This window comes from Tubulanus polymorphus, chromosome 2 (assembly GCF_964204645.1).
Source record: "Tubulanus polymorphus chromosome 2, tnTubPoly1.2, whole genome shotgun sequence".
NCBI classification, from domain to species: Eukaryota; Metazoa; Nemertea; class Palaeonemertea; order Tubulaniformes; family Tubulanidae; genus Tubulanus; species Tubulanus polymorphus.
The window spans coordinates 30490850-30517218 of NC_134026.1; the positions used below are offsets into that span (position 1 = coordinate 30490850).

Consider the following 26369-nt stretch of genomic DNA (forward strand, 5'->3'; position numbering starts at 1 on the left):
CGTGGGATTCGAGCCTGAAGTGATTATCCACGTGTTTAATGTTTACACACGGATGACGCATGCGCACGTCAGTCAATCAGTCAGTCATTGATTCACAACCCCTAATGGCGGCGACTAAGCGACAGTGTTGTTCGCCTTCAGGATCTTATCGTTACGATTTGGCCTCTAAATTACGTGGAAAGGACCGAAAAACATGGGAAAGAAAACAACCCGATTCGCTATTAGATATATGTGCCAAAGTTGTTGCCGGAAATATTCCGTTTCAAGAAATAGAGGAACGTTACGATAGGATTCCCGAGCCAGTTCAGAGTAGGATAGTTTATTGGTCTTTCCCACGAAATGAAAGGGATATATGTATGTATTCATCGTTTTCGAACTCTGCTAAAGACAGCAGTTCGGATAAACAGAAATTACCGTTTCATCAAGGAGTTAAATTATTAGAAAGCGGTTGCGTGGATAAAGCGTTACAAATTGGTAAGTAGTTTTAATTCGTTTGGATGCTCGTTAAAAAGATCAGCTGTTTTTCAGACCTGTCACCCCTCCACTCAGCCGTCAGTGTTACTGATACTGATGATATATTGCCATTGCATTGCTAATCGATCCCTTCAAATATTAAATCATTACTATATCGAGCTCGGAAAATGTTCTAGAAATTCTGTGCATGATATATTTCACCATCATCAGTGGTTATATTTCTGGAATATAGATTATAGGTGAGAGAAGGGGGGGGGGGGTAGCCTACACTGATTTGATGGATTGCAGCTCTCTCTGATCAACTCCAGTTGTAGGATTAATGATGTTGGATTGAAAGATGGAAATTTTCTCAACTCATCCTCAGAGAATCTAAATTGTGTCTAAATTAAGTTTTCAATGGGGCCTATTAGAAATATGAATTATTGTTGATTGCTATTAGACCTGTAGCCTGGTGGTTGTTGTTGGGTAGAAATGACCTGGTGGAGTCTAGGCAATTTTCTGCATGACATGATTTAGAGATTTCCTGTGAAGATTTGGTTCTTTTCATGAGATTTGCGTCTAATACCCGCTCCTGTAGTTACTAGAATTAGAATAGAAATGATACATAGAGCTATTGAATTTGAAGAGGGGGTCCGTTGATGGAAGGGATGATTGAGGTGGCTGCCCTCTTGACCCAGTCAGCGGTCAAATCAAAGCCATCGGTCATTATTATATGGGACGTGATATTAGCTATAGAAACTCTTTAGGGTTTCACGCTGAAAGAAATCATTTATTAAGAAATAATCTTGACAGGCAACAGGCTTTGATATTCAAGTTTGAACTCCCCGAGACCCAGGACACAATTTCAAAATTTCAAGTGTTTGTGCTCCGGCTTTCAATAGCCTATATTCATTCAACCGTTGGCACAAATTCACCTCCCGAAGATTGGAGTTTTTTTTTTGTGGTCGTAAAATGAAAGATAATTTCCCTGTAAATAGTATCCACAGTCAGACACAATGATCGCTCACAAAACATTGTGTTTTTAGAATTCATACAACTCACTCGTTCACCCGATTATAGCGTGCTAGGCAACAACGACGGAGCCTCTAGCTTCTGTCAGACATTAGGCATTCATCTATGAGAAAGAATTGATTCCCACAATCTAGAATTATCCGAATGGGCTCAAAATTGGCCGCTGTACACAATGCTGAAAATTGTATAGATGGAATTTGAGAATTGCGTACATGATACACATTTTAGTGACTGGCTTAAGTAATTTTAATTTTAAGATTTCGAATATAGTTCGAGTTGAAAATACATGAATTGCGGGATTTCATTAGATGTGATCATGGTGTTTGTGATCTCATATTCCCAATTCAGGATAAAAAAGAAAATCTAGGAAATTCAGAAATATGAATGAAGCAGACCTGATGTAAGGGGAGCAATGTGTTTTCTAATTAATGAAAGAATAATCGAAACATCATGTATTATATTATCCTTTACATTAATTCAGTGTCGACCTCAAAGTGGATCCAGGATTCCTCAAAAATTTAAAAGAACATTAAAAAGAGTCAATTCTCAAGTACACTATATCTGTACACTAAAAAAAGTTTTTGTTGGGAATGAATATATGGCCTTTTTGAAATGAGTGCCCTTTTGTCTCTGGTGAGGTAGTGAAAACTGGACCCTAGATCCACCCAGGCTATTTAAGCTGTATATATCACTACTGTATACAGAACCAGTCAGGAGAGCGGGCTGTCAGCTTTAACCATCGCAGTTTCCCGCCCCATCCATCCATACTATAATTATCATTTCAGGCTGTTTTGTCACATTTCACTGTTTAGTATTGTCTTGTCTTTGAAGTCATTCAAGGCACTGAATCTGAGCAGAACTCTCTCTCTTCTCTCTCCTCTCTCTTTCTCTCATTACCCAGTCGAATAATGACTTCGCCGATGTCGAGGGAATCAGATTTATTTCTGGTCACCTGGCAACCTGGCTCTTAACTATCTCTACTCAATCAGGGTATGATCTTGTTCTGATCAGTCGCTGGTAGGGTTTACCCGCCTCTACCGCCCGCTATGAATTGCAAATAGGCAGCTTAAGGTTCTAAATTTTATCGTTGTTATTTAGAGAAACCATCAGCGGAGAGCGGTAGTCACAGTTCTTACGGATCCAGGGAAAAATCGCGGAATTCCGTAGTTATTTTTTCATGCAGGGAAAAAGCATGGAATTTGAATTTTTGGTGTCTTGTTGTTCTTGCTGTTTATGAGTGTCACAAGGAACCTCTTGAGAAGAAACAGCACCGACTGAGGATATCTTATAACTCAATCAGGGAAATTTTGGTCAAGGGTCTCGGAATGTTATATTTCCTGATCTGTAAGAACCATTTTTAGTGTAGAGAGAATCATTCAGATATAGAACTGCAGGTCCACACTATTGCTAGTTAGTTCATTCTAATTTGACCAGTATCTGGAACGGACCAAGGAGACCTGTTATCCCTGGACGCTCGGTCCGTTCGAAAATTGGAACGGAGTAAATTTAGAATGTTCCAACATAACATGATATGAACACGACTTTATTACTATTGTCACATACCAGGTTTCAAGTATCCACCTGTCTCTGTGGAACTACTCATCAAAAATATATTGTACTGTGTATTTACAGGCTTCCATCTAAGTGGTATAGTATCAGAACCGGCCAATCCTATCTATTCTCTACCAGAACGACATTATAAAGTATCAATTAGTTTTGACAGGTAAGTCTCTTATTGATAATCAGCTGCAACACTCCCTCAGTTATCTATCTAGGCTACAAGTTTTATTAAAACGATATTAGATTGTTAAACACTGAAGTAGTTTTCGATATTAAATCATTCAGTTAGAGAAGTGTAATTCTCTTGTGTCAATGTAACTGTTTACTTATATAGATGTTTGATATGAAACCTTGCACATAATTGTTTATGAAGGGATGGTGGTTTCTGACAGTCACTGGTGCAAGCTGACAGTCACTGGCGAAGCCTGGCAGTCTCTTGTGCTGCCTGACAGTCTCTGGTGCAAGCTGACAGACTCTGGTGCGAGCTGACAGTCACTGGCAAAGCCTGGCAGTCTCTTGTGCTACTTGACAGTCTCTGGTGCAGGCTGAACAGTCACTGGCGAAGCCTGGCAGTCTCTTGTGCTACTTGACAGTCTCTGGTGCAGGCTGAACAGTCACTGGCGAAGCCTGGCAGTCTCTAGTTCTGCTTGACAGATTGGTGCAGGCTGAACAGTCACTGGTACAGGTTGACAGTCTGGTGTCATGTGTGAATCAGGATTGTCTGATATGGAACGGCATATCTCATGAGATTTAGAAATCTAACCAATGTAGGGGCTTTCGAGCAGAAAATTACCTTTGTTGTTTACCGTCAATTTCAGTGCCTTAAATAATGATAATACGACAGCTAGTTCATTGAGACGGCTGAGATTAAAACCATGAACATTGTTAGTTAGATATAGCGGGTCTAGTGTAGAGCGTGATAGCACGTACCCTACACGCTGTCATCCTCTATTTCACTAATGCGTCTTTGTTTTCTATAATGTTGTGGATATGAGAGTAATTTGTCTGGTTCTTTACGATGTCATTAAGTTGTCGTAGTTTACCTTTATCCAACAACACGCATTCGACCGCGCTATACATCGTCTAGTTCAGCACAGTTTGTACTTCCTCATTCATCGGAAGCTCCTATTTCTAATTATTTTCAAGCACCTTGAATGATATTGAGAAATCATTTTTAAACGCGATTGGTAGAACACTATATCCGTGTTGAAGCGATGAGGAGAGAATCCCACAATGATAATAAAAAGTCCGAAAATGAAACTTCGAGATAGTAGTTTATTTCAACGTTTCGACTATATCCTAATAGTCATCTTCAGGAATAATAGTCACCTTCATTATTCCTGAAGATTACTATTAGGATATAGTCGAAACGTTGAAATAAACTACTATCTCGAAGTTTCATTTTCGGACTTTTTATTATCATTGCGGGATTCTCTCCTAATTTTTAAACCTTTGAAACTCAATGAATTTTTGGAAAGACTTAAGTAATTTTTCAAATGTCAATTTTATGTATTTCTATTGTATAACAAACAGAAACTGTTGTAATCAGTAAGGTAAAACCCCCTTACATTTGACCCAGTGCACGAGACACGTCTTTGTGTGAAGATAATAGCACTCTAATTAATTGGTCTTACCGATAGCTGTGCATTTTCTTATAACATCTTATGAGAAAACTAGATATTATCATAAATTGATGTCAACCTTTACGAATCCTGGTGGCATCGGGACTCGACGCCACTGTGCAAAATCCTGCTTCTGATAAGGCTGAATTTAAAAATTTGGGACGGATTTAATAGTACCCACCCTCATTCAAGCTGATTTCACGATAAGTCATACTGTTTTAATGACATGAATCGATTGTTTTATTTTGTAGGTGTAAAATAACGTCTGTAAAATGCGCGTGTGGAAACAAAGATATATTTTGGTGCCAACACGTGGTCGCGTTATCTTTATATCGCATACGAAAACCAAAACATGTACAGCTAAGAGTGCCAATATCAGGTAAAATAAGGTTCATTAGCACGGCCTACTTTTTGGAATCAATGTCATCACTGGTTACAACTTAAAAGTTTCGAAATTTAAAGTAGTCGTTTCTTTCAAAATGAATTTTGAATTTGATTTCAATTTGATTTTCTTATTTCATACTTTAAATAATCGATTTAGAAAAAAATGTCAGGAACTCGCCTGGATTCAGGACGCCGGATTCAGGGCGCTGGATTCAGGATGCTGGATTCAGGATGTCGGATTCAGGTCGCTGGATTCAGGACACTGGTTTCAGCTTCATACTGACTGCTACAAACCTTGATTAATGATAGGAGGAATTGAAGAATTTACTCGAATTTGAATTTAAATCTGTTTTCAGAAACGTTGCTGCAAATGAGTCGAGAACAGTTGCAGAAGTTTGCGCAGTACATGATCGCTGAACACCACACAGATGTCCTACCTACCGCTCAAAAACTCGCTGATGAGATATTACAGGCTACATCTACCATCAATAAACTAGCTGGTAAGACATATATAGTCATCAGATAGATAGACAGTTACTGTCATCAGATAGACAGACAGTTACTGTCATCAGATAGACAGACAGCTACTGTCTTCATATAGACAGACAGTTACTGTCTTCATATAGACAGACAGTTACTGTCATCAGATAGACAGACAGTTACTGTCATCAAGTAGACAGACAGTTACTGTCATCAGATAGACAGACAGTTACCGTCATCAGATAGACAGACAGTTACTGTCATCAGATAGACAGACAGCTACTGTCTTCATATAGACAGACAGTTACTGTCTTCATATAGACAGACAGTTACTGTCATCAGATAGACAGACAGTTACTGTCATCAAGTAGACAGACAGTTACTGTCATCAGATAGACAGACAGTTACTGTCATCAGATAGACAGACAGCTACTGTCTTCATATAGACAGACAGTTACTGTCATCCCACAGATAGACAGACAGTTACTGTCATCAAGTAGACAGACAGTTACTGTCATCAGATAGACAGACAGTTACTGTCATCAGATAGACAGACAGTTACTGTCATCAGATAGACAGACAGTTACTGTCATCAGATAGACAGACAGTTACAGTCGCCAGACAGACAATTCTAAAATTTAGAATGGATCTGGATCGGGATTTTAGGTTTGTCTGTTCTTGAGTTCGAACAGTATAGCAGAGCACCTTTATATTACATGCAATAGGGTATGAATATTACACACTGACTCTCCCTCCCTCTCCCTCTCCCTCCCTCTCCCTCTCCCTCTCTCTCATTTAGCCCGAGGCGCTACTCAAACTGTTACCCGATTCTATAAGAGATTCTAGTGTATTCCAGTCACAAAGCGTCTACCACCACTGACTGCTATATCACATAGTATTGGGCATGTATACATGTAGTACACGTATTCATAAAATCATGTCTATTTTTGATTGGAAAGGTTCGAACGGGTCAAGAATTCGTTCCAAAATTATAATATGTGCAGTAATTGAAGCTCAGGTATCCACTGAAAGCTTTGTGCTTCAATTGCTTTGTCGCGATGCAGTGGAGTTTAAAAGCTGTGATAGTATAAGATCATTGAAATGGTGATTTGCTCCCCGAGGATAACCCCGATAATGCTACTGTGCAGTTTTGACTGTCGTTCTATGAAACGATATAGAAATTTTATTAGCGCGCATAATAACTGCATGATTGAACCGTGATAAAGCGTTATAGGGCTGCATTAGTACAATCAAGCCATATGGGTATCATTACAGTGAGAATAGACTCACTGACTGTTCAGTTGATCTGTCAGACCTGACTGGAAACTACTATGATTAGAGATATCACGAAGTAGACATGTCATTGTACCAACGGAAAGAGCACTTTTCCAGCGAAAAGGCACCGAGAATGAAATATTTTGTTTATTCCACATTCCTCTCTAAACTGACACAGTCTTATTTATAGCAGCTTTCAGGGGGGGGGGAGTTATACGATATGTAAATCTACTGGCACAGTTGGTGTGAAATGTTTCGAAATCGATCCAAAAATTGATACGGTCTGGATTTACAACAACCCTCGCTGCGTTTCATAATGATAGTAAAAAAGGTTTCACTGAGACTTATTGATGTTGATATTGTTAGTAGTTTCACCAGGTTTACCGAGAATGAATGGCACAAAATGCTAGAAAATATTTCTTGATCGATTAAAAAAAAGGCACCCGATATCTCGAATGGATCATGTGGGCCTACTACCTGCAAAAGTTGTTGTATTTATGGAGACTTATTGATGTTAATATTATTAGTAGTTTTTAACCAGGTTTACTGTTGTAGAGTCATCAGTAATGTCGCGCAGATTGATGACCGGCGACGAGCACAAAAACATGTCAAATCTTTTTAATCAGTATTCGTTCAGAAGAGGTCATCAATCTTAGTTATAAAAATGTCTCCGTTCTCTAACTGCTTTTGTGTTGTGACTCCGCGGGCTATGACAACACGGACGATGCGGGGAATGCGTATTCCACCATGCGAATGATAAGAGACCAGCGTTCCTTACACAGGGGGCCTACCGTCAATTCAATACACCATCCATAAACCAGAAAACCTGTCAACTCAATTTCACAATTTCAGAATTGATGCGTAGAAACAAAGAAGTCAATGATATCAGTGTGGAGAACTCTATTCTATATACAGACTGCTGCCTACGGCTTAGTCTTTACTTATTATACCTCCCTCCCTCTCTCTCTTCCTCTCTCTCTCTCGCTTGGGTTGAAATTATCGTTCTCTGCCGAGTTACTCCTATGATTCAGTTATTCTGCAATAAACGTTGTAAATTATTATAGCTGTATGATTTGCGTAGTTATCCGGGTATAAAACTGATCAACCTCAGTTGCCCACATCCGTGCGGTTAATGCATTTACTACCCAAACATGGAGTAATCGGTGAAATATTTCTTCAAGGGAATGAAATCTTTAGACTGACTGTTTATCACATCAGATTTGTGCTGGTTTTGACTTGATATTAACTGCTGCATAGTTTCTGGTGCAGCCTGATTAGCTCTAGTACTGGCTGACAGTGTCTAGTACAGGCTGACAGTCTTTGGTGCAAGCTGACAGTCTCCTGGTGCAGCTTATGCTATGTCTATTCAGATTTCATTTTGCAAGGTCATTTTTCCCATTATGACATCCTCCTGAATCTTTTTGCCTGTTTTGCAAATAATTCTCAGTATTTTCAGTTTTCATGTTTATTTTTTAATCGATCCTATATTTCTTGATCTCAAATTATCGGCTGGTTTTAAGAATGCGTCGGTCTGTTTTGTGTATAGATTATTCCAGCAGTTATAATCAGTTCTCGCTACGCTTTTCGCTATTTATTTTATTCGAATTAAGACACGAAATGCAAATTTCTTTGTTAGAAGCTTCACCGAATCAGTGTGTCGATAAATTTTGTCTTTAGGGAACGAACTACACTCCCTCAAGTTCTATTGAGTTTCTGCAATTCAGTATACGCAAGTATACAAACGTGTAGATCTATTGCACGCTAAAATGGATTGAATATGGTAATTCCTCTGTCACATCTATCAGACTCAACTCGCGGCCACCGCTGCTGCTGCTGCTGCTGCTGCCTTTATATATTGGCAATTTTCTGTAGGTTGAGAGTGGGATTTAAGACTCGCCCCTAGGCTGGCTACTGCCATGTCTATACACTAATCACACTATTCCCCACTTCTCTTCACTATATTCCTTATTATTCTCTATCTCTCCCTCTCTCTCCTCTCGGCGCCCGTGGCTTCGTTATACCATACCGCATTATTACTTGCACATTGCGCGCTATGGATTTTCTGATAGTTTTCAATACTTCGGGATTGGCTTATGGCCGACAACTTCGAGGGGGCTTATTCGTTAATAATGGCCATCGAATGTTGGGATTCTTTGAACAACGGATTCCAAGCGTGCTCGTGATTCACTAGTGTCATATATGGACTATACACCACTATTCTGTTTATTGATTGAAGCTTTATAATATTGTGAATATTGATGAACTTATAGAATATATAGAGGAGGGGAGACTGAAATAGATTTCAAAATCAAAGCCCGACTATCTTTTACTGGTGTTTCATCGACAATTGTATATGAAGTTTAGGTCCAAAATTTTAATATCCAGGTATCGGACTCGCTTAGAAATCCAGAATTATCTCACATGGTTCTCAAAATAAACTGGAAATCAGATCTTGAGAATTCGGAATTGAAATTTTGCGGTTTGGAAACTGTATTTCAGGAATTTGAATGATTTTGCTCTAGTTTGAGACTGAGGTGATTGACAGAAATCCCTTGTCCTGATTGGATACGTGTCAAGTCCTAGCAAAAGTCGGGGGGGGGGGGGGGGTAGAAGGTCAACATAGAAACGCGCTAATTAAAAATTCCCGTGAAAACAGAGAGGTGGAATATCCATCTGCAGAATATATTTGAATATTCCGAGACAATGTCTTCAACGATACGCATTAGATTTAACTTTTTGTTCTAGTTTTGAATGACTTTTTTATTCGTCGGCATCAAAGAAGGTTTTAACACGAAGATGAAACATTGAATGTAGATTAGTTGTCTGCAGGCAAATGATTTCAGCGTGCGCTGCTTTACACTGTCTAACACTGTCTCCGCTGTCTAAGAACACGGTCGGTGCAGGATTGACCTTCTCTGATGATTCTGGTTTACTGGTTTCATTTGTACCGAGGCACCGGGCTGTGTTATTAGTCAGCCTTTGTCTCGGGATTTTGTTATTCAAATGATCAGCGATTGGTTCCTGGCTATAATCAACATCAATTCTGCAGCAGCAGCAGCAGCAGCAGCAGCAGCAGCAGTGACTGAGGGGGAGAGGAGAAAGCCGTATAGTTTTAGTGATGTCATTTACAGACAGCACGGTAATACTGAACACTGACTGACTGAATACTGCTGCCTCAAGCAGAAACAGTCATAGTGAACCAACAAACTTCATTATTGTAGAACGAGTTTCCTTCATTCATCTACCTCCTAACAGCAACCTCTCTCCTCTACCTCTAACAGCAACCTCACTCCTCTACCTCTTAACAGCAACCTCTCTCCTCTACCTCCTAACAGCAACCTCTCTCCTCTACCTCCTAACAGCAACCTCTCTCCTCTACCTCCTAACAGCAACCTCTCTCCTCTACCTCCTAACAGCAACCTCTCTCCTCTACCTCCTAACAGCAACCTCTCTCATCTACCTCCTAACAGCAACCTCTCTCCTCTACCTCCTAACAGCAACCTCTCTCATCTACCTCCTAACAGCAACCTCTCTCCTCTACCTCCTAACAGCAACCTCTCTCCTCTACCTCCTAACAGCAACCTCTCTCCTCTACCTCCTAACAGCAACCTCTCTTTTTCGATGGAACCAGATGTAAATGTGTGCGGTATTTCATGTAGATGTTGTTGCAGTGTTATTTAATTGCTAACGTATATAGTTTCTAGTCGTGCCCTTGTAACAGATGTACGATAGATCGTGACGGTCCCCGCCCAGCTCTACCCTTGTTCTACCCTTGTTCATCAGTCCCGAGTAATTATTATGATAATAGTTGAACAGTTTGTTATACGCAGTGTGAATATAGAATGGATCAGTATTATACAAATTCATTCATATTTCAGTACTCGTCACAATACCAGCTTGGGCTCTACGGCTGTGGTGCTTTTGAAGGCTATTTTATATGATCAACGACCAATTTGAATAGGCCCCCATTAAAATAATGACTTATACGAGAGCAGCTGTACGCATTGTAAACTGCCTGTAAACCTGTAATACTAAGTAATGAGAAGAATGCGTGGTGGTCGCGGTGGTCGGGCCAGAAACTAATCGTACCGTCTATATACAATGATGGCAAACCATCGTTTTTACTATTTATTTATTCATTTTAGATGAAATTTATGCCTAAATGATTGATATTAATTATGAAATGATCTGTCGTTGGAATACACCCCTATAATACGTATGCATTATAAAGGACCGAGACAATGTGGGATTGGAAATAGGGCTATTGGAAATACAGGCTGATTGAGATAATTCGATATGGTTTAAAGTTTGATAAAATCAAGAGTCAATATTCACCGGACAAAGGAACTTTTATAGCTTAGTATGAATTTAGGAATATAGTGGAACCTCAATGATAACTGATTCGCAGATATGAAACCTGAAATCATTGATTTATCGGTTATTTCCTTCCAAATACGATGATTTTAGTAATTTCATATTGGATATAGAATTATCGGTTATAACGAACAGACTTTCTGGTGCCCTGGAGTTCATTATAACGAGGTTCCACTGTGAGAAACCTGGCTGGAAGACCATGAGTCAATGCACACAAATGTCTGACCATACCCGAGGGCTGATGGTGCTGCTGGTAAACCTGTATGGCTGTGTATGACAGTCCTCGATCCCAATGTCATTAACAGTTGGATATTTCATGTATAAATCGAGACATCCATGTACTGTTATATTGATTACCCCTCCTGTGTGTGGATGCTCTGGGGGTATACAATTTGATGTTGAAAAGTCTCTTATTCGAAGCTTTGTTGTATCAGATAACGAATATAAGCTGAATGTACTAGCAACTGTGGTCATATCGCATATCAATGATAATGGATTGATATCGGTGTCCTGTGAAAGGGCGTGTGGCAGGCAGCGGCAGCGGCCAGTCTTGTATCTTCACACAGACACCTGATTAGTTGCGATTACGTTTAGAGGTCACTAGAATTATGTAACAATCATGTAAAACTGTGATGTATTTGGTGACTAGTCCCAGTGTTCAGGCACCAGCTGTCCTACGGGTGCCATCTCTAACAGGTCCCGCTTTAATCTATCATAGATAACTGTAATTATATAATGAATGAAATATTTTGAACTCTGTGTGACAGATGTATTATACAAATGTAACCAGTTGTAGACCCCTGTTAGTTTTGTCCAACTGTTTTGTATTTATAGATAGAGATATTCTATGCTCATTCACCCGATGAAGCTACTCTATGCACTTACGACGACGAAAGCCATACTTGTAATAAAATCTAGTTAACCTACAACGTTTTCACGTGTATTAAGAATTCAGTCATTAATAATTTTCTTTCAGAATTTCTGACTCAAAGCGTCTATTAAGTCGTAGCTAGTTATTTGTGAATCGTAGGGGTTTATGTCTAGTGGGGACGCATTTTGTGGTTTACCAAACTTTATTATAGAGCTGTTCTACAAAGCCTTTGTAGGAAGTTTTAAGTGTAGAGTTGTTCTTGAAATCCGACGCCTACAGAGTCTTTTTACCTTTAGAAAATGAATCTTTGAAGAGTAATAGGCCCCGAAACACCAACAGATCCTTGTTACACCATGCATGGAATGCTATTTACAATATATTATAATCAATGTACCTGGCACCTCATTCATTTTGTGTGCTATGTTTGCTTGCCCCAATATTAGATATTTTCGAACGAAGTCTTTTTTTGTGCCGCATTTTTAACGAGTTGTAAGAATTTCAAAAAAAAATAATTGGAATTAAGACCATTGATGAAACGCTTCGAGTCGGTGTTGTAACTTTGATATAAAATCCTAGATTGAGAATATTTCATTGAGGTATATTTGATCGAACGTTTCACATCTTGAATTGTCTCTTTGTTCAGGATTATATCTCATAATGCTATAGTAGTTTATTGGACATTTTGACTTCATCTTCAGGAATACTGATATTTAAACAGAAATACGTGATATCCAGAACAAAACAAAGAGAAGCTGATTGATTAGTGATATAAACTAGGGGATAAAGATCTGTATTATTTGAAGTATTTTGCGTCCTATCGAAGCGCGGACACATTTATAAGTCACTTTCCTTAGCGATCGATTAGTATGAAAAGTGCGTATTAATTGTTGTTGAAATTCAGAATGTAACTGTCATATCTGTTCCTTCTTGACAATCGGCATAAAAGCCGCGTTGTCGTCGTCGCAGTCACTCGTAGATTGTTATCAGATATTGGGTCATTTTCTATTCTATACGCTCGCTGTCCACTGTATCAAACTGAATTGTCAATTCACTCACCCACATACCTTAAATATGCGTGCTTCGCCCTGTCAATATTCAAGCAATCTGGTTTATTCAGCAGTCCCATGGAACAAACACTTGTCTAGGCTTGATGTATGCACGCGCGTTGCGCAGATCAGTTGGTAGCGCGGAGCTCTCTCTCGCAGTACAATCTGCAGTACAACCGGTGCATTAGTTCTAATCACTATTCGCACAAATGATAGAATTCTAAAATCTGTCTCCTGATACTCATTATTACGTAACGCTGATGACAGTTTTTGTCTTCTTAATCTCGGTTTGAAAGAAACAAATGAGAAATTCATCAATCAATCAATCAATCTCCTCTCCCCTCCCCTCCCCTCCCTCTCTTCCTCCCTCTATATCTCTCACTCTCCCCTCCCCTTCCCTCCCTCTCTTCCTCCCTCTTTATCTCTCACTCTCCCCTCCCCTCCCCTCCCTCTCTTCCTCCCTCTATATCTCTCACTCTCCCCTCCCCTTCCCTCCCTCTCTTCCTCCCTCTTTATCTCTCACTCTCCCCTCCCCTCCCCTCCCTCTCTTCCTCCCTCTATATCTCTCACTCTCCTCAACCCTTCTTTGCTATCTTACTCCTATATATTTCCCTCTTTCTCTTCCTCTCTCTCTCTCTTCACCCTCCTATACCATCCTCCCTCCCTCCCCACTCCTCTCTCCCTCCCTCTCTCCTCTCCCTCTCCTCTCCCTTTCTCTTCTCCCTCTCTCTCCCCTCTCCCTCTCCTCTCTCCCTCTTTCTCTTCCTCTCCTCACCCTCTCCTCTCCCTTTCCTCTCTCCCTTTCTCCCCTCTCTCCTCTCTCCCTCTCTCCTCTCCCTCTCTCCCGACTCCTCTCTCCCTCCCTCTTTTCTCTCCCTCTCCTCTCTCCCTCTCCCTCTCTCCCTCTCTCCTCTCCCTCTCCTCTCTCCTCTCTCCCTCTCTCCCCTCTCCCTCTCCTCTCTCCCTCTTTCTCTTCCTCTCCTCACCCTCTCCTCTCCCTTTCCTCTCTCTCTTTCTCCCCTCTCCTCTCTCCCCACTCCTCTCTCCCTCCCTCTCTCCTCTCCCTCTCCTCTCCCTCTCCTCTCTCCCCACTCCTCTCTCCCTCCCTCTCTCCTCTCCCTCTCCTCTCCCTCTCCTCTCTCCCTCTCCTCTCCCTCACTCTCTCCTCTCCCTCTCCTCTCTCCCTCTCCTCTCTCCCTCTCCCTCTCCCTCTCTCTCTCCCTCTCTCCTCTCCCTCTCCTCTCTCCCTCTCCTCTCTCCCTCTCTCCTCTCCCTCTCCTCTCTCCCTTTCTCCTCTCCCTCTCTCCTCTCCCTCTCCTCTCCCTCTCTCCCTCTCCTCTCCCTCTCCTCTCTCCCTCTCTCCTCCCTCTCTCCTCTCCCTTTCTCCTCTCCCTCTCTCCCTCTCCTCTCTCCCTCTTTCCCCTCCCTCTCTCTCCCCTCTCCTCTCTCCCTCTTTCCCCTCCCTCTCTCCCCTCTCTCTCCCTCTTTCCCCTCCCTCTCTCTCCCCTCTCCTCTCTCCCTCTTTCCCCTCCCTCTCTCCCCTCTCTCTCCCTCTTTCCCCTCCCTCTCCCCTCTCCTCTCTCCCTCTTTCTCTTCCTCTCTCCCTTCACCCTCCTATACCATCCTCCCTCCCTCCCTTTCTCCTCTCTCTTCTCCCTCTCTCCCTCTTTCCCCTCCCTCTCTCCCCCTCCCCCCTCTCCCTTTCCCACTCCCTCTCTCTCCCTCCCCTCTCCCTCTCCTCTCCCTCTCTCCCCACTCCTCTCTCTCCTCTCCCTCTCCTCTCTCCCTCTCTCCCTCTCCCCTCTCCCTTTCTCCTCTCCCATTCTCCTCTCTCCCTCTCTCAACACAGTAGCTGATGTGTATAATAGATACTCGTACAACTCATTTGTCACAAGTTTAATGGATACTTTACATGAAATACTGAGTGTGAGATTCCTCCCTCCTTCCTTCCAATTCCCCTATAATAATACCTATTCATCATCTCAAATAATTGTGAATTATTCTGAGTGAAACCTTTTCACTGCGTCCGATTATTATTATTTCAGATAACTGATAGTCAGTTTGATCTACACCTTAAACTACGTGTAATCAATATACGCCAATATTCAGTCCAAACGCTCTACATAAAACACTGAATGAGAAAGTATTTGCATAATTTCTGTTTTCATTCTGAGCAGGAAAAATGGATTTCTGAAGGTATAAAGTGAGTGTTTAAACAATACTGCTGCAGCCTGTGTTGTACTCAGACGTTGCGTCCTCCTATCAAACAAAGGCAATCAATTGGACACGCTGTCGAAGTAGCATAATGCAACTGCATGCTGAGTGTCAGTAATTTCATCATCAGATACTGTTTGCCTAGCAGCAGCAGTCATTACCTTTTGCAAACGCGAACAATGCAAAATAGTACGCTATTTTTTCGCAAAGTATCGTCTATATATATATAAATGAGATGGAGCCCTATACTATATCCTCGAGCAGTTTATCAAAACACGTCGCGGCGTTTCTAGAAATTTCATAAATCAACGATGAATTATCATATATCGGCAATGCTCGATTTATCGAGTTAGTTCTCGAGATACGAGATCTTCCATCTTCCATTGCCAGTATCAATGTTTGTATCCTAGTAAACATATGAAATAATTAGATGAAGCATCGGTTTATGGTGAAAACGGACATTTCTTGTATCGGGATAGTTTCATTCGAATCGTTCTTAAAATCTCGTACGTTGATGATCCCGGAATCCTGTTAGAATTGCGCCCTGAATCGGTAACCATTCACTCCGCATCGAGTTATTTATAATTTCAGGCTTTTGACAAATTTTACGTTTTTAAAATCTTTGCTCATGAATTGAATATGATTCATTTCCGGCGCTAATGGTTTTATGTTTGATGATATTCTTTGAACTACGGAAATAAAGACCGAACAAAAAGAGTCATCGTTTTATAGTCTTTTCGAGGAAGTTAATTCCGTTACGAGAAACCGATAGTATTTCAGATAGAAACTAATCGTCGTATTTTGTCAAATCGATCGAATGAGTATGAAGTGGACTCACTCGTGTTTCACTGAGATTCTGATCACGACTGTTCCACTCTATTCCACTCTATTCCACTCTATCTCCATCTGTTCACGTTCTCAATGTTGATTTATTCCCGCGGAAAACAATACGATATCGAACTACTAAAACCTCATTGACTGCACGGTTCCCATAGTACCGACAAACTGTGAATTTCAAATAATATTTCTCAGTTTGAGAATATTTGTTACGTATTATCCCTTAATCCTGGAAATATAATGGAAATTCATTCTAAACTTCACTTCGTATTTGTAAAGGGCGACTTTCTTCAGCAATTTTTCATTCGCGACTAAAATGTTGATGTCCCAGTGGTATTATATCATATGTTCATTTGGAAAAATTGAAAAATCGCCCATGAAAAACTAGTGGGAATTGTGGATACTGTTGGGCAGGCAGCGTGTAACAGTGATATCGATTCTGTGTAGAGATTTTACGATATTTTTACCTGATGTTTGATGATTGTTACGATAAAGTAACATTTCACCGTTGAATGAACAATCAATAAAGGTAAATTCGACGTAGTTTTAATGCATTCATAAATTGAGCGTGAGTTGTTTTTAATGTTTGATATCGAAGGAATTTCTGCTCGAGTTGAAACAGTGACAATCGATTTCTATTGTGAAAGTTGAAATATTTACTATATATGTGTATATGTATTTATGTATAATTTTGCTTTGTTGAAATTCGTGCCCTTCAGCAAAGTTTTAGATTTACTACTATTATCTTCGGTTTCCTTCGAGCAAGTTTCAGTTGTGTAAGATTGAATAGATCAGAGACTAGGCATGGCAGGCAGGCGGGCGGGCGGCCGGGCGGGCGGGCGGGCGGCCGGGCGGTCAGGCAGGCAGACAGGCAGGCAGACAGACTAGCAGGCGGGCAGGCAGGCAGACTAGCAGGCGGGCAGGCAGGCAGACTAGCAGGCGGGCAGGCAGACAGACTAGCAGGTGGGCAGGCAGACAGACTAGCAGGCGGGCAGGCAGGCAGGCAGACAGACTAGCAGGCAGGCAGACTAGCAAGCGGGCACTTGGGTCAAATAAGAACTGACGAACTAGTAATTGTGTAAAATATATGATATCTTCTTTTGATCTTGAAATAAGGATTGGCCCTGTTATTTATCTAATTGGTAAATTTGATTTGGTGACCCTTTCCAACCCATCGCACTTGCCTGGAGTGAAACGGAGGGTTTCGCTGTTGAAATCTGAAATTGAAGTACAGATATAGTAGTGTGATCGGTGGTCGAATTTACAGAGTTTTTTGTTGCGGTGATACGTATTAATGTCGATACCGTTATTGTATAATTGTAGGTGCTCCTGATCCGACCGCTGGTGCGTCTATAGATGATGATAATAGCTGGCATTTAGATGAAGAACAAGTTCAAGAACAAGTGAAGTCGTATCTCACTCAGGGCGGTTACTATAGTTCATCTAATCAACTCAACTCCATGTTTGCAAAGGTTTGTATTTTTAACATCTCCAGCTTTATTGACAAAACTAAGGCATCTGAGCTGAGGTACTCGCCTTAGAATTAACCTCCTTGGATCCCTGATACTGAATATATATCACAAAAACTACATTGGATTGTAAAAATAAAGTTACAGCTTGCAGTGGTCTGACCCTGTGCACGAATCCTGCCTGTTTTTCCAATACCTGGGAAAAACTTGAATTTATGATACTGTGGGAACAATGTCATTAGAACAGTATTTATCTAAAATCACATTGATCATAAAACCTAGGAGTAGAGAGAGAGAGAGAGAGAGCGTGGGGAGGGGGGGCAGCAACGGTGTGCTGATGTATGAAGTCACGTATCACACATTGATGTCCATTATAAGTGACAAATTACTGTATTTTGCCTGATAGAAATTGATCGCTCGCGGTGAGAGATCGCAATTCATATGACTACGCACAGAACAATGCGTGTCGTTAATTTGATGAGATTTATACCCAAGACAACGAAACTGTCCCGACATTGATTAGCTCCGTGTCAAATAGATTCTTTCCTCGTCTCATTTCTTACTACTATAAAAATTCCATTCCTCAAGACAAAGACTCAGTCGGTTGAGTTTGACTCCAGTTCCACGTTGTTTGACTACACTTGAAATATACATTCATTTCAAATGTTTCATGCCGTGTTTAAAAGAAAAAATTTATCTTTTAAATCCATTTAGTTCAACAAAATTTTTTTTCTTTTTATAGGTTCGTGAAATGTTGCGAGCTCGTGATTCAAATGGTGCTAGAATGTTAACTTTAATAACGGAACAGTTTTTGGCTGACCCGCGTTTACTAGTCTGGAGAACACAGGGCACGGCCATGACAGAAAAATGTAGACAATTATGGGATGAACTAGGTATGTGTTCATCATTGATAACACTGCAGATTAAATTACATACTGTTGATGATTATTTCTATTTCGGTTCCTAAAGACTTGATATTGACGGAACACAAGTGAACCTCAATCACTGAATGAACTATCCTCAAAATAGACTTTAAAACTACGCCCAAAATATACTATAAACTACCCCCCAAATATATTATAAACTACCCCCCAAATATACTATAAACTACCCCCAAATATACTATAAACTACCCCCAAAATATACTATAAACTACCCCCCAAATATACTATAAACTACCCCCCAAATATACTAGAAACTACTCCAAAATATACTATAAACTACCCCCAAAATATACGATAAACTTCCCCCAAAATATACTATAAACTACCCCCAAAATATACTATAAACTACCCCCAAAATATGCTATGAACTACCCCCAAAATATACTATAAACTACCCCCAAAATATACTATAAACTATCCCCAAAATATGCTATGAACTACCCCCAAAATATACTATAAACTACCCCCAAAATATGCTATAAACTACCCCCAAAATATACTTTAAACTACCCCCAAAATATGCTATGAACTACCCCCAAAATATACTATAAACTACCCCCAAATATACTATAAACTACCCCCAAAATATGCTATAAACTACCCCCAAAATATACTTTAAACTACCCCCAAAATATGCTATGAACTACCCCCAAAATATACTATAAACTACCCCCAAATATACTATAAACTACCCCCAAATATACTATAAACTACCCCCAAAATAAGATATAAAACTTTTTCCGAAATAAACTATGAAACAACTTAAAAATCTATAGAACTCCCCAAAATAACCTATAAAACTATCTCCAACAAAACCCTTAAAAATCACCACAACAGAAATAAACTTTATTTTGCAGGTGCATTATGGGTGTGCGTAGTTTTAAACCCGAATTCAACAGATTTTAGTAAATTAGAATGGCATCGTTTATTACATAAATGGGCGGAGAGTGCAGTGTGTCCGTTAGAAGACGCCGATACCAGAACAACGCAACAAAACAACCAGAACCATCACCATCACCATGGTAACTACAATTCCTTAATCGTAATTTTTGTGTCCGTGATGTATTTAATTGAATTAAGGTTAATGTTGCCGAAAGACTTTTTCATTATTTAATTATGGTTTTATTAATCATATTAAATGTTTGCATTACTGGTAAGATACTCAAATTATCGCAGCAATGCCCGATAATCAATTTACCAGGGAGTATACCGCGAATCATTAATTACATTCTCGTAAGACATTTTAGTTGTTGGGTATGGAAAACTTTAGACTGATTACTCAGGGTTTCATACACCATTGAATTGAGCTAATCCCTTTTAATATCAAAACTGCATCCAGTTTTATTGTTTTCTGTTGAGATTTGACTTGAAAACATTAAGATTGAACTCGTTTACAAATGTGGAACTGGAGTCTTGGTCTATAACCAGCCCTTGAAGTGAAAGATTAATGAGTATTTTTGTCAGAAAATATGCTTTTTGCTACTAGAGTAGCTTCATCGGACTGATGAAGTTCATTTACCTCATGAAGCTACTTTATTCACTGGTAGCAAATGCTGGTGATTTCTGATCTGTAAACCTATGATGTATAGATACCAGATAAACACAGCTCCTCTATAACTCTTTATAAGTATTTTTATAAACTCATATAGGTAACTCATCTGGTGGCACATCACTGCGTCCTCGAACTATCTTCCACCGGGCTTTGAGCGCCAGTAAACTCACTTGGCAGGACGAACATTTACAAATGATATTACGCGAAGACTATGGATATCACGAGGACATGTGCGACCGCAAAAACTATGACTCTCAGGGACTGCCGCTCTGGCACGGTAAGAAAATAATCGATCAATTTATAAATCTTCGTCATAAACTCACAAACAATATTTATCCAGATCTGCCAAGTGTCCCTCCTTGAAAATGAGAACTGGGCCCGGTTTCATAGACTGGGTATGAAATTTATCCCTAGGGGTAAATCCTCAACCTGGCTCACAACCACCGTAGTAACAATGAGAAACTATGGTTATAACTGACAAATTTCAAAATGTACCCAAGGGATTATTTTGCCCCACACATCTATGAAACTGGGTGATTGAAAGTGAAATGGAGACTGTCAAGAATAGCTGATTACGTTTTTTTTGCTTATATCTTATTTCTGAAAATATTGTCAGGAATTCATAGTTAATGAATGTTTTGTGTTTGATATATTTCAGAGCACATTCCTACCGCTTGTGCTCGAGTTGATGCTTTACGTTCACATGGTTACATGAAAGAGGCGTTACATTTAGCTGTAGTTATCGTGAGAACGTTGAAACGCCAGCAACGAGAGGACCAACAAAAATATCAACATGAAGGTACCTACAGTAGTAAACATCTCCTTTGATAAACGCTTGGCCCCAAATTTAGAAAAAAAGGATAATTGACTTCATTAAGTCATTTTACTTTAATGAAAGCGTATTTCAGTGATAATTTTGTCTTATATGAGGATACTAGATGTCACATGACCTAACTCCTTATTAGTGAACAACTCCCTCTAGTGAACTCTCTATACTCAACTCCCACGTGTTTTCACCATGGAGAGGTTTTACTGTATCTAATAATCAAGAATTTTAATCATAACTTATCAAATTAACACTTTCCAGTACCACAAATTCTTATTAAGAACTTGGTAATTTTCACTTAATTGACATGAATAATACCGTTAATTGTTACTGATTATTAACAAGAAATAAAATGTCCGTGCGTCATATCAGTTATCAAGATATTAGTATATCAGTTATCACGATATTAGTATATCAGTTATCACGATATTAGTATATCAGTTATCACGTTATTAGTCAAGTAAAGTGCATTTATATTATAACGAATAATTGGTTAGCACATGATTAAATTTGAAATATTTAGGTCATAATCGGCTTCAGTCCCAATAGAATATACCGGTAATGAAGTGTTAAGTGGTTCTGTGAAATGCCCACTGGCTCTGGGGTGTAGAATTCTAACTAATTGAGAACTGTGGAACCAAGGCCTGTTGTATCCTTAGAGTTGAATTAGTTCACTCTCTAGACTCAGTTCAAATGAAAAACAATTCGATTCAGGAGTTAAAACATTTAAACGGAGAACTGTTGAATTGTATGTCTATATGACTGTCATCTGTTCTATTTAAAGGTGTACCTAGTACTAGCAAAGGTATAAGTCACACTCAAGCGAATCCTGCCAATACTGAGGGATGGATAGGTCATCCGTTAGATCCTATCGGTTGTCTGTTTGATACACTGGCTGAGGCTTCATTACTGCATGCTGATTGCTGTCGACATACTGGTATGCTGTTAAACACTGACCGATCCCATCCAAGGGTTCTTACAGATCAGGGAAATCAGGGAATTCTGACTCTTTTCGGGAAAATCACGGAAAAGTGTGTCGAATGTTCTTGCTCATGATAAGTGGCACAAGGAACCACTTGAGAAGAAGCAGCCCCCGCTGAGAATATCTTATAATTTAGTCATGGAATTTTGTCAAGGGTTTGGGAAAAATCTGGGAATTTTGGGTCTCCTGGTCTGTAAGAATCATGCCAGCCTCTCTCCTTATTAACTTACGATAAATGATGATGATTGTATTGTATAATTTTTAGCTGAACCACAAACAACGAATGAGAACCCTTCCACGAGTAATAATAGTAACACTGCAACGCCACCGAAATACGAACATGTTCAAATTCCCGGATGTCGAGACCGAGATGAATCCTACCTCACACTAGCACTAGAGGTCGCTCTTATAGGTATTTATACTTATCATACTATTCAGAGATAATTCTGTGAAAAGATCAAAAGATTTGACTTCAAAAGCAGTGTCTACTAAACCATCTGACTCAAATATCGCTCTCAAGACAAATTATGTCCTAAAAGATCTAATGCGAGCTGAATGAACTGTACGATCCAACTGCTGTAGTTCAGTTTACCCCCATATGATATTAAATGCGTTATGTTGTGTAGGTCTCGGCCAGCAACGTTTGATGCCGTCTGGTTTGTACGCGCAAGAGAAAGAACTGAAACAAGAAGAAAAACTGATTAATCGTTTGCACGAGATTGAAATGGATACGACTTTAATCGCTGTGCTCAGAAAACAAGCAGTTCTACTCATTGAAGGTTAGTTTTATACGGAATTCATTGTGTTTCAGTTCAATCTGTCTCATAAATATCTGAAATCCAATAATCAGAAAGAAAAAAGAAGAATGTTTTGTTGAGCTAATACTTAATCTAACGTGTCAACAATATCCTACTAGTTATCTACAGGGATACTGGATTAGGAATTGAAATAAGTCTTTCATTTCTCTTTTCATTCTAAGTGTTGGTTTTTACATAACAGTTACTACGTGTGTTTCATAGAAGGTTATCTGAGATTGTAATTGTTTGTTTTTAAGGTGGACCCACCAGCGGCCTCGGTAAAGGCGTACATACAGAAAGCGTACCTATGCATACCTTCGCGAAGTATATGTTTAACAGTTTATTACCACATGATGTTGATCTGGCTTATAGAGTTGGATTGAGAGCTATGAGGTGCGTGATTAGATACACGTATGTCTCTTTTTCTATTCTTTCTCTTTTACTAACGTCTCTCATTATTTTCTTCATATTTTCACATCTAAATCTTAAATAATGATCAAATACTAAACGTTTATCAGATAGAAAACTGACAATCGGAAGAAGAATCAGCTGCTTACGTGTATCAGTTGTAATGTAATGCGCTGGACTCAGTTCCACAGTTCATCGTTAACTTCGTCTCCAAAATTGAAAATTCTCCTCTGAACTTGAATACTCGAATACTTTCAGGTTGATTTATCACTAGACTCAGAGTCTACTGTATTTCATTTTCAATGTCTTTGATTCTAGGGACAAATATCTATTTATAACTGTGGAACTGGTTCATGAAGATAGGTAGAACGAACCTTATCTATTCATATACATGTGTTCTTCTGATTGTGGGTTTTTGATTTGAGTACCAGCTATTGACTGCTATCAGTCTAATTGCTATCTCGACTGAATTTTCAACGATTCAATGGTTTCAGTATTTTCTTATTGCCGACTGATGTTAATAGTTGAATATCGTGATCTGATTTACAGGTTACCAGTATTAGAAAATAGCGAAGATGGAGATGATTCTGTAGCTAATGTTGGATCAGTCGTTCTCAGTAGACACCCTCGATGGTTTACACTCGGTCATATTGAATCGCAACAAAGGGAACTAGCGGCGACCATGTTAAACGCAGCTAAAAGTAAGTTATAAAATCCTTTTACCGATATTAACCCTTTCAGTGCTGACAAATTATACTGAAAAGTGCTGGAGGTAATTCGAAAACTTCCACCCAAGTGTGTTGAAAAACAGGAATACCGCTTTAGTGCGTCAACACCACTCTGAAGTGTATTGTTAGTTACTGATATTTAACTGTTTGCCATCTTAAAATAGAGATAGAAATTAATTACATCAATGTTGTAATAGCAAACTCCACCATTTTACACATAGCATTGGTGTGTAGACGCACTGAAAGAGATTAAACCTCCAAGTGAAAAATCCATAATGAAAATACCGAAAATTTTAAGCATATTGAAAAAGTATTCAGTAATGATGTTTGCGTCTGCTATCTATGTATTTCAGGAGATATGACTCGTCTACGAACGGTTTTAGAAACTGCACAAAGAAATATTCACAATTATTCGCAACTTTTTAAACTCGCCCAAGACGCTTTCAAAATGGCTACTCCGGTCGATGGCCCGAAACATATGCCATTATTAAACGCAGCATTACAACTCGGTCTTCAGGTAAATGTCATAATTTGTTAGCCCTTCACTGTTGCTGTACATGACATAATATAATGAGGGGATTTACAGACCTCAAAAGTCCGTCATGTAAATCACTGATTGTGTTTGATTGAGCACCAATATGGTACAGTCACATGGTTTCAACTACTTAGATTCTACTTTGGATATTTCTAGCAGTTTTGTAGATAGATTTATGAGATGTATTCAATCTCTTTGATGTATAGGTTATGAGAATGACGCTTTCTGGTTTGAATTGGAGAAGGCGTGAGATGGTTGGTTGGTTAGTGACATGCGCTACCGAGATCGGTATGGAAGCACTTTTATCTATTATGCAGAACTGGTTCACTTTATTCACTCCATTAGAAGCAACAGGTAATTTAAACTTCATATAGCATCACAATTTATAAATACAGCCCCTCGAGGCTGGTAGTCTAGTTTGATAATATCTGGTTCATTTTTATGAAGGCCCATTTGCATTTGGAAAATTGAAAAAATCACCCATGAAATACAAGGGAATTTAGAGCTCATGTTACTAAAATCAAACTTAGTTAAATGGAAAATATATATTATTATTATTATTTGCGATATTTTAGGTTCTGTTGCTACGACGATCATGTCCGCCGGAACAATGATTCAGTTGAACTTGGATTACAGACAACAGGAGGAACTAGCGAGCAACGCTCGAACGCTAGCGTTACAATGCGCCAGCAAAGACCCACCAAACTGTGCTCTATGTGCTTTAACATTGTGCGAAAAAGACCCGATGGCGTTCGAGACGGCCTATCGTATTGTAGTGGACGCAGCTGCCCATATTATGAATCATAGTCAGTTATTCACGATAGCTCGATACATGGAACACCGTGGTTACCCTCACCGCGCGTATAAACTAGCCATGTTAGCGATGAAGAATCTACATCTCGCTTATAATCAAGATACACATCCGGCTATAAACGATATTCACTGGGCGTGCGCGCTCAGTCATTCGTTAGGTAAATCTGAATTAACGAATATGATTCCGTTATTGGTTAAAAATGTCCAATGTGCTACCGTATTATCGGATATTCTACGTCGCTGTACGCTGACGGCTCCCGGGATGGCTAGCGCCGACGGTAAGCGACGCGCGTTGAAACTGTTAGCGTACGACAAGGCTCCGTTACGTCAGTTACTCGAGGCCGCTATATGTGCTTATATTAACACTACGCATTCGCGTTTGGCTCACATTAGTCCGAGGCATTACGGCGATTTCATCGATTTCCTGAGTAAAGCGCGTGAAACATTCCTACTCGCTCACGACGGCGCGTTGCAATTCGCGCAGCTTATCGAAAATATGAAACTTATTTATAAAGGTAAAAAGAAACTGATGCAGTTGATTCGAGAGCGGTTCGGATTATGAATTTAACTCGTTAAAGGGGCCGTTTATAAAGTATGTATGCATCTACTGGGAAAGTGTAAAAAATTGGTCTCTTCTCCCTATGTGCACAGTGTTAAAAATGTCAGTAATTTATAAATGGCCCCTTATAGTTACAACTGTGCTTCGTTTGTTTGCGGAGTAAGGCATTTTCTTCTTATTACTTGGAGCACGGATTCTTCAAGAAAATGTTTAAAAAAAATTTCTATAAATGAAAGGGAACAAGAAAAAATTTTTTGAAAAATGTTGACAAACACAATGGAGGCTAAAAAAAGATTCTTATTTGGAGTTTATTTGTGGAATTGTGGCAGGTTGAGTCGTACTTTAAGTAATTAGAAAATGCCTTACTTTTAATTGAGAAATATAGAAATTATCGTCATCTTTTTAGTAAATTCCTCAGGTTTTTTTATATATTCGTTTGAAATGAAGCATTTAATGTGTTCTTATTTGACACACGTCGAAATCTTAATTTCACACCTCTCTGAATGAATTATCTGTGGTCCAACAACAATAATATCTCTACAGCTGGTCGGGTGTGACCTTTCTGTTAGCTGTGTCACTAAAAATATACCATCAAAATTATGGTAAAA

At 39.5% G+C, this 26369-nt stretch overlaps 1 protein-coding gene across 1 annotated transcript; it reads left to right on the forward strand.

Moving 5' to 3' along the window:
• The first annotated feature begins 114 nt into the window (after positions 1-114).
• Positions 115-25946, forward strand: LOC141898686 (zinc finger SWIM domain-containing protein 5-like). Its single transcript, XM_074784723.1, has 17 exons — positions 115-474; positions 3118-3208; positions 4919-5046; positions 5408-5551; positions 17472-17620; positions 18360-18510; positions 19419-19583; positions 20211-20390; positions 20772-20912; positions 21724-21864; positions 22187-22333; positions 22548-22700; positions 22976-23111; positions 23676-23827; positions 24208-24371; positions 24596-24743; positions 24965-25946. The coding sequence occupies exons 1-17, from the start codon at positions 357-359 to the stop codon at positions 25762-25764; spliced, it is 3108 nt and encodes a 1035-aa protein (XP_074640824.1). The 5' UTR covers positions 115-356; the 3' UTR covers positions 25765-25946.
• The last annotated feature ends 423 nt before the right edge of the window (positions 25947-26369 follow it).

Bases quoted from the DNA above. Each gene is read 5' to 3' on its own strand.
- LOC141898686 (XM_074784723.1), top strand. From the start codon at position 357: ATGTATTCATCGTTTTCGAACTCTGCTAAAGACAGCAGTTCGGATAAA. The intron at 20,913-21,723 runs GTACCTACAGTA...TTCTATTTAAAG, and splicing joins ACAAAAATATCAACATGAAG to GTGTACCTAGTACTAGCAAA. The intron at 22,701-22,975 runs GTTAGTTTTATA...TTTGTTTTTAAG, and splicing joins AGCAGTTCTACTCATTGAAG to GTGGACCCACCAGCGGCCTC.